General features: G+C 28.1%; 1 protein-coding gene across 2 annotated transcripts in view; it reads left to right on the top strand.

Annotated features, from left to right (window-relative positions):
• LOC106687902 (uncharacterized) overlaps positions 1-10,251 on the top strand; it is a 641,896-nt gene that overhangs the window by 617,311 nt on the left and 14,334 nt on the right. For both annotated transcript variants that reach the window (XM_014432069.3, XM_014432078.3), the window contains exons 3-4: positions 6,334-6,435; positions 8,621-8,749. In XM_014432069.3, the coding sequence (XP_014287555.1) occupies positions 6,334-6,435; positions 8,621-8,749 (231 nt within the window). The remainder of the gene's footprint in view (positions 1-6,333; positions 6,436-8,620; positions 8,750-10,251) is intronic.

Below are 10,251 nucleotides of genomic sequence, written 5' to 3'. Positions count from 1 at the left end.
CCTGAAAAGAAGATGGCCACGAGACCAGCTAATGTAAAATATCATTAGAGTGCTACCAATGGGTAGTTTCTCTACTCCCCTGTAACACTCCAATTTAACTTAGATCAGATTTACTAAATTTATTATAATGTACAGTTGTAAATAGCAATAAATAAATATTTAAAAAAATAATAATAATTTATTATAACCCAGCCTCATGAAGTGGGTACCCTTAATTGGTTGAAAATCGGTCTAGTGTGATTCTTACCAAATAATCCTTGCACAACCGTTGGCCAGTGCTTACAAAGTAGTGCTACTACATCTCATACAATCGGTTAGATTCCAGAAATTCGACCTGGAAATGAAACCTTTCACAATGTTAAAATTGTTGTTAATTACCTCTTTAATTTCTTTTCAATTTTAAAAATAAATATAAATAATGTTACATTTCCATGGAATGAAAAGAATAATATATTTAATTTTGTTATTTATCGCAAATATTTGTATAAATAATTGAAAAAAAAATAAATTTATTTAATATAAAAAAATATAATTTTGCTATATTTCCAAGACAACTCATAAATTATTTTCATAAAAAATTAAAATACGTTATAAGAGAGGTGTGCATGGTGTGTTAAATGTAATAAGTTTTAACATGCTAAATGGAACTTATTTTGTAACTTTGTGTTCATTAGAAGATATAAAAAATCACCACTAGCTTCGTCATATCATCTTTCCTCCACTTTACTTGTTCTATGTTTCCTCTCCTATTTTTTGTTGATTGTTGCTTAAAGGCGTAAAATCCTCTGGTCATCAACGCCTATGGTACGATAAAAGTAAAAAAAATAATAAAAAAAATTAATAAAAAAATAAAAATCAATGAGAAGTTATAATTTATAAAGAAGGCGATGTGCTTTTAAAAATTCAAATACTAATGTAATTTTAGCTTCCTCATCTGTGAGAGCTTTTGATAAATTTGGGGTCAGTCCTATCCTGTTTATTGTTGGCAAATAGTGAGTACACTCTTCAAAAATATGTCTAATCATGAGAATATATATTCTCAATATATATTTTTTCTTTACTTTATTATTATCTTCATTGATTACTTTATTGTAGTTTAAAAACGTTCAAAGCAAAAACAGGAACTACTAGCAACTAACCTATCAAAACGATAACAGACAAAATGGTATTGAGCTTAGCTGGTTTGTTGCGTTACGTCATTCTCCATTTAACGGATTCTCAAACTTCTTAAATGTTATTTCGTTTTAACATGCTAAACAAAGGAAATATTTCTCCATTTAATACACTTTAACTTGTTAAAATAGAGATCATAAATGCCTCTAATATTTGTTTCGTTTGAAATATGGCCAGAGATAAATATCAAGTTGAAAATCCGTGTTTTAAAATTTATTTTTATCTGATTAACCACATCTATATTTATTAAATAAATCAAAACTTGTATCCTTATTAGTCTTAACACTTTTTATTACATCAATAGTCCAACGTTTCGGCCATTTCGGCCATCTTCAAGGACAATCTAAATATTTAACAGCTTATATTATATATTCATTTGTAACACTTATAACAAAAACATTATCACTAATAATATAACATACCTTCAATTATAAATTCTTCCTCACATCAAAATTTAAAATTTGTTTTGCAGGCTATTCTGCCCAGGTCATTAATTATAAGTTAAAAACCTATGAAAAATTCAATTCATAGAGAGTCATATTTATTATTAATAAGCTTACCTAAGCTTAAGTTTAGTTACCTATTTTTTATTTAAAATCATAAATATCTAAATCTTCTTATTTTAAAATTATCCACCAAATCACTACCATATACACAAAGTATTTATAACCTCCCACTCACACAGGTCAGCCTTGTTTTAAAATTAATATATTTTTTATTTTAAATTGCATTTTTGTCTCAATCTGGTATTTATTCTAATTCTCAAATTTCATATTAAAATTAATTGTAAATAGTAACAAATTTCTCCAATATTTTTATAAATTTATTATGCTTAAAATCTCTGCATAATGTTGGTTTAAATTCCTAGTATCTGTTTTTAAATTAACTTTGTAATTGATGTTCTCTGGTATATAAATTGACCCAAGTATTTTTCTTTTGAACAAATTGTTTTCTTTATGTAAAATTATGGTGTTATCAAAATCAAAATTATGTTGATTTTTGGCTGTATGCTGTACTAATGTTGTTTTATTTGGATCCTTTTCTTTATTTCTTGTATCGTTTTTTGTGTTGATATATTCTATCCCACAGCATTTGCTTAGTTTCACCTATATAGATTGCTGGACAATTTAACATTTATATTTTCAATCTCTAGTCATATTTTTTTATTTTAACAATAAAATATTCCTTCTAATTAAATTAATGAACTTTGAGAGCCGCCTCACGTTTAAGAAAATTAAACTTTAATGATTTTTGGCAATGAAGGTGATGAACATTTTATTGCATCGCATGCTGGTGGCAAGTGCAAAGCTGTGTTCGTATAATCTCTACGTGACACTGGCTCTATTTTAAATGGCCCAGGGCAGGGCTACAAATAATTTATTTACTACCGTATTCGTATTTATTTATAAGTTAAATTTAAAATAAACATTTTAATTGCTTCTGAAATTTAAACTAATGAAATAATTTAATTAATAAAGTTTCCTGTTATAGATAATATAATATATTAATATAAAATCTAGTCTAATTATTGGCAAATTAATACTGAAAAGAGCACCTTTTAATGGAAAAAAGTGTCTACATAAGCACAAAAGACAATATTAGATAGTATAAATTTATATAGTTTATATCGTACATATTTCGATTTTACCCATTTCATTTAAACTGCTGTTCATAATAATATAATTTGTTTATACTCCTTACAGAATAAATAATGGTTTAATATAATTAATTAAACCAATTGTTCTTTTTACCGTTATAATTTTTTTTTAATTTATTTATTTAATGTAATTTACAACTGTACAAATAATACAATAAGTAAATATGTTGTATGTTTCATATACTCTTGAAAATCTTGGGAAGGACCCACCCATCGGTGGTACTTCGAACATTAATTTAACTTAGAAGGTCCCGTGGCCATCTTCTTCTTATAAAATTTAAAATCCTTGTTGCAAAACTAAATGTTTGTATTTTTATGTGTTGAACCTCATCTATATTTTCAATTTCTGGTCATGATTTCCTCATACTCCTTGCACAACCGTTGGACCTAATAACAGTACTTCCTTCAAAGTACTGCACTCCTGGCTCTTAATCGGTTGTATTGGTATAGGTTTATTTATTTTTATTATATAATTTATTTCAACTTAATTAAAAACCGGTTTATAAGTAACAATTTTTTATAATAAATTGCTAAGAGAAAAAGTGATGTATTCTACTCAAATTCCTCCAAGCATTTTTGTGCAATCAAGCAAACTAATTATCACAAAAAAATTTTTTTTTAAATTAAATGATTACCGCTGTCTGTAACTAGACCAACTGTTGTGCAAGGAGATGATTTAGTCAGAATCATGTTGGACCGCCAGATTTATACCCAATTAAGGTAATCAGGCTGGGTTGACAACGGAGCTGAACCCACAGAGCTAACTCACGACTATAGTGAAACAGAAAATAATTATGCGATATAGAGATGCCTGAAAATGAGATGGACTCGAGACCTTCTAATGTAGAACTGTTATTAGAGTGCTACCAATGGGTAGTTTCTCTACATGCCAGTATCATACCATTATGATCTTATTTCAAATTTACTAGATGTATTACTATGTACAGTTGTAAATGGCAATGAATAAATTTTATAAAAAATTTAAAATTTCAATTTTGAAATAAACTGAATAAGTTTCTGGTGTATAATTTTAATTTATCAAAAAAATCTTGGATGTATTTAATGTATATCATAGAAATCGTACAATTGATTTATTATCCCCTCATTAAAAAAGGACTTGATACTTACATTTAACCAAATTGAGACATACTGCTGTCCTTGGAAAGAGGTTTATCGAAGGAGGGATCCTTAAAGGAGAAAGTTACTTCTTGTTTGAGGAATTGATATTTTTCCCTGTTGGCTTAGCGGCCTTGTAAATCTTTGTCCCTTTTATTTATCCCAATCTCCTTCACCTCTGTTTTGTGCCAATGTTTTTGTTTTCACGGCATACAGCTGCCATAAACCAGTCAAATTTCAAGTCCACCAAGAATTAAAATAGCAGAGTTGGGCAAAAATTATTCCATTGACAAGAGATTTTAAGATCCCATATCGATTTATTTTAAGTTTTTTATTTCTATCATATAGGGGCCAATTTTTAGGTTTTCGGATATGCAGAATATGAAAATGCTATCGATTTTCATCGCTTATCGATTTATTTTAACTTTCTTGATTTCTAACATGTTAGATTCCCTTTATATGTTTCAATATATGCCAAAAATGAAAATGCTATTGATTTTATGATTGCGTATCGATTTAATTATCACGTATCGATTTATTTTAACTTTCTTGATCCCGAACATGTTAGGGTGCATTGAGGAATGCAGAATATGAAAATAATATCGCGTATCGATTTATTTTACTAAGATAAGAAATCATAAAAGTTAACATTAATCAATACGCGATCTTAAAATCGATAGCATTTTAGTATTCTGCATATCTCAAAACATATAAAGGAACCCTAAACATGTTAGAAATCAGAAAAGTAAAAATAAATCGTTACGCGCTTTTAAATTCGATAGCATTTTCATATTTTGTATATCTCAAAACATAAAGAGGCCCTAACATATTAAAAATCAAGAAAGTTAAAATTAATTGATACGCGGTATTAAAATCGATAGCATTTTCAAATTCTACATATCCCGAAACATATAAAGGGGCCTTAGCATGCTAGAAATCAGAAAATTTAAAATAAATCGATAGTATTTTCATATTCTACATATCCGAAAACATAAAAATGGACTGTTTTATGTTACAAACCAAGAAAGTTAAAATAAATCGATAGTATTTTCATATTCTACATATCCCAAAACATAAAAATGGACCCTTATATGCTAGAAATCAGAAAAGTTAAAATTAATCTATATGCGAACATAAAATATATCTATGTATAGCTGTAAGACAAAAAATGTCGTCTTTATACAAATACAAACGTATTCGGATGGTTACTCATTTAATTTTTTCGAATAAGAGATTATTTTTCTATAAAATGGACGAATACAAAAGTATTCAAATGGTTATTCGAATGGTTTTGCCCGAATAATTGATTATTCGTGTAAAATAATGACGAATAAAAAATTATTCGTCTCTCGTTATTCGAATAATATTTGCCCAACTCTAATTAATTTTTATTTATTATTATTATTTATATCTGATTAGTAATATAGTTTCTGTGAATGGATTCTAATGTATAATTATGGATTAACTGTAAAATCAAAAGACGACGGTAATATTTTTTATATTCCTCGAGAGAGCGTAGGGCTAATAATTTATTAATAAAAATATCTAATATTTTTATTTTGTAATAGATGTTCTAATATTAAATATCTAATATGTGAAGATTGTCATACAGTCGAGTTTCATAGTTCAAAAAATGATAAGGATCCATAAGTAATATCAGTGGTAAACATGAAAGAGGTATTAAATATCGATATTTATAAAATAGACGAAGTTAACGTGGTATGAAATGCTGCCAAAAATGTCGTGTATTGTAACCTAAACTAGAATATTAAAAACTAACATATGCACTTATCGATGTACAGCATGGTCAAGAATTAATTGTTTAGGTGTGAAATTAAATAATAATCCTTTTGGTACTTGAATTTAAAAATAAATACATCAAATTCCTCCAGAAGCCAATCCTTACAGTCCAAAATCCTTCGTAAAATCCTTAATGCTCCTTACTTTGTCACGAATGGATCAAATTATCCATCAGGACCTCAATGTTCCATATGTTGCCGATTTGGCCAGATCCAGATACCGTTCCTTCCATAACAAACTTCTCAACCACCCAAATCCACTTGTTTCTGACCTGGCTTCTTCTTCATTACCTAATAATGCTCCTATGCGTCTGAAAAGAAGATGGCATCGAGATCTTCTTTAGAAATGTTTTTGGAGTTCTATCAATGGGTAGATTCTCCACATGTTTTTATCATGTCATAATATCACTTATAGCAAATTTACTTGATGTGTATATATGTATACAGTTGTAAATATTAATAAATAAATTATTTAAAAAAATTATATCAGGATAATTTATCCTTGTTCAAAGATGGATATTTAGTAATATAACTTTGTTAGCCTGAGATAGATTTGATTACTAATTGTTATACCCTCTTCTGTTTCAGATTGCCTCCACTTGCAGCTCTACCGCGACAGCAAAGACCGCTACAAGCAGGGCCAGACCAAAGCCTCGCTCTCACTCCAACACTTCCTCGGTGTAGAGACTGGTAAGTCCTTATTGTTTACTTCTCTATCTAAATTAAAATATACAATGCATAATATCATAAAGGTTTAATATAATAATAGTACTATAATAAATATTAAGTATGCCCATTCACACCGCTTTGGTACAGCTTTGGCAAGTGAGCTCCGAAACAAAAAGTTCATTAATATATAAGAACATGGTCAGGGTTGCGGTCAGAGGAGAACTTAATTAAGACTAAATAATTTTACGCTCATTTTATTATCATCACCAAACATTTTTCTATTATATATAAGAGGATGGTCAGGGTTGCGGTCAAAAGTGAAACAAAAATAACTTTGCAGGACTAAAAAGATACAAAATGATACAATGATAAGAATAAAAATACAAAGATAAGAAACAATGAAGAGAATAAAAACAAAGATAAGATAAAATACAAAGATAAGATACAATGATAAGGATAAAAACAAGTAACCACGGCAAGAGTAAAAATTTCTTTATAAAAAAAACGTAAAATATAAAGCTAAAAAATTACAGGAGATGCACATAAAACAAAAACAATACGGGGAAAGAAAAAAGAAAAATATATATATAGAGAGATAAAATAAACGTCATGAAAGAATAATAAAAATAAAAATAAATAATAAATAATAATAATGAGCCAGCAAACTGTCCTCCTCCCCACTCCTCCACGCTTTCGCTTCATTGTTTCTTTCTGTTCAACCGATTCCTTTGAACAGCTATGTTGTCCTGACTTGCTCTTTGCTCATTTATTATCATTTTATATCTTTATTATTACTTATTTATTTATAATTATTCTTTCATGACGTTTATTTAATCTCTATTTTTTTTCCTTCCCCGTATTGTTTTTATTTTATGTACATCTCCTGTACTTTCTTAACTGTATATTTTACGTATTTTTATAAAAATGTTTTACTCTTGCCATTGTTACTTATTTTTATTCTTATCATTGAATCTCATCTTTGTATTTTTATTCTTATCATTGTATCATTTTGTATATTTTTAGCCCTGATGAAGCCCTGCAAAGTGTGGCAAAACTTCGGAAAATAAATAGTTGTAAACTATTTTTGTTTCACTTTTGACCGCAACCCTGACCATCTTCTTATATATAAATTTTTACGGTCAACTATATATACATATATAAAAAAAGTTCATTATGTCTAACACAAAATTGTTTGCTTTTTCTTTGATAATAGCGTTTCAATTTAGAATTTTCTTTGAATTAGCTTATAAAAACAATTTATTGTTCCTAATACATTGCTAGTTGTTTATTATACATTTATAATCAATTTAAAATTCTAATTAATAATATTAAATTTACTTTTTTTATTTCAGCTTTATCTAGCTTTTTAAGCGCGGCTAGTAGATCAGTATTCCGTTTTATCTAGATGATTTTTTATTATCTTACAATAAAAAAATTACACTAAAAGTATAATAATATTGAAAATAATTTAAGTACCAAATGATAAGAAACATTTAATATATACTTTGATTCCTTGTTGGTGACTATTATTACTATTCAATTAAAATAAATTATATCGATATAGCCTCAACACTCGTTACTAATTAAAAACTCCAGAAAAGGTGTTTATCCGAGTGCCAAAAGATGTGAAAACTAGAAACATTTGTTTAAAGCGGGCTAGAAGGGATTCAAAATTATTGTCAAATCTAAATAATAGAGTATATTTTTTTAAGACCACTTCAATGTAAGTATAATACAAAATTGTAAGTTTATTATAAGTATATAGAGGTTATCCTATTCCGAAAGCCTACTCAATTAAACTAACTAAAAACGTAATGATTTTTTGTTGTCTTTTTTCAAAAAATCGTATTTTATGTTTTGTTTTAAAAAAAAAAACAATGGAAATTCTTTGAACAGAAAAATACGTAATAATTTAAAAACAGCTAAAAATTGTTATTTTTATATGTCTAAATGACGTCACATATGAAACCACTATGGCGTCTAGCGGTTTCCTTCGTTGGTGCGCAGATTAAAAATCTTTTTTTTTTTAAATTAAAATTAAACATCAATCCAGCATCTATATTAATTAAAACATATATGATTGGGTTTCTGCATTGACTGACTATAATATTAATTTGTTTTCTTCAATTTTTTTTCTATATCGGCAAATATCCTATTACCTAAAGGATATATAAATTTCGTAATAACATGAACCTTATTGCCTTAGGATTCACCTTGGACAAGGAGTCCAACACGATAGCGATCCTATGCCAGGATGTAACGGTAGTTCTGGCCTTCGACACCAGGGAGCGCCTCATCCAATGGCAGGTCAAGATAGCCAACAACCTAGGCGAGGGTAAGCATTAATATTATAACATAACTTTCAGTACAGTTGTCAGTCAATTGTTTTGGAGTGATGTATCATTTATTTAGTTAGCCTTAAAAAGGTTGTTGAAGTGAGTTGTGCAATCACTATTCATAAAATGATTCAGTAGATTTCAATATTGAAAATCTACGAATGGATGAAAAGTTCTCTATTTTGCACAGTTGGTTATTCACAATATCTGAAAAACCAAACGTATTGCTTCGAATATACCAACCTTGGAGAAAGGCGAAATTAATGGAGGGGGTAAGAAAGAAAAAAAATGAAGCCTAAAAGGCGGGCCTTATGTGCTTTTAGGGGCGTGACAAAGGAGTAGGGAAAGTGTTCGAGCCAATCACTGGCAGCCTTCTGTTTCAGTTTACATCATAATGGCTTTCATGGGTGTGGCCTTTTTGGCTTCACATTTGCTTTGAAGGAGAGTAGGGTTATACCACCCCTTGATACCAACAATGTTTATAATTATCATAATAACATTGTGTAATATATATTGTTCAAAACATTTTACAAAACTCCATATGAGACGTTGCATTCCAAAATCAACCAAGTCAGCTTTTGAGTTTTTTATATTTTTTGTTTTGTTTAAAAGTTATTGTTCTAGATGAGGTTAAATGATTTATTTCGAACGGATTTAACTGATTTTGGAAAAAATTCCTCTCATTTCATGGTAACGTAGTACAAAAACTCAAAGAAAAAAAAGAAAAATACATTTATTAGAGTTCAATATCTTTTGGTTGAGTTTAGGTAGAAAAAAATATCAGCAATAGATTTGAAAGAAATATTAAACAAAGTTAAAATTATCAAATGAAATTTAAGTTTTTATACAATGAAATTCTTCTTCTTAAGAAATATATCCTTTTTATTCAGTATATAGTATGTATGTATATATATCGCTATCCCAGTGAAACAGTGTAACATCTCAAGAAATGGTTATTTTGAAATATGCATTTAATCTTAACAATAAACATAAGATCTATACAGTTCATAACTGTAATATCTCGAGAAAAAAAATTGTTTACTTGAATTTTATGCCATATGTTTTATTCAAATTCTGTGTTTTAGTGTATATATCTTATTCTTATAATTAAGATTATATTCATATCTCAAAATAACCATTTTTTGAAATGTTCCACTGTTGAACTGGGGAGCGATAAATATATTAGTATATACAGATTTGTTGATACCTTTGTTTATACAATATTTATTTTACTAATTTCTCAAAACATTATTTACAATTTTAATTTTATTTGAATTTATAAAATAATTTAAACAAATAAATTAAGTATAATGTTAATATAAACATAAAAATTCAAGAAATTTGGAAGCCATAAGTGCAAGTACTAAGGGAGAGACAGTAAGGCGCTGTAGGATACAGTCCCGCGACACTTAAAGGTATTTCCTTACTTTTAGTTTAAGGAACCTCGGCAAAATTAAGATTCTTAAGTCGAAAGACAATACAAAGCATACTGTATTATATA

This window comes from Halyomorpha halys, unplaced genomic scaffold, assembly GCF_000696795.3.
Source record: "Halyomorpha halys isolate HHAL.00 unplaced genomic scaffold, Hhal_1.1 Scaffold40.1, whole genome shotgun sequence".
NCBI classification, from domain to species: Eukaryota; Metazoa; Arthropoda; class Insecta; order Hemiptera; family Pentatomidae; genus Halyomorpha; species Halyomorpha halys.
The sequence above is the reverse complement of the archived record's forward strand: the minus strand, read 5'-3'. Positions and strand labels throughout refer to the sequence as shown.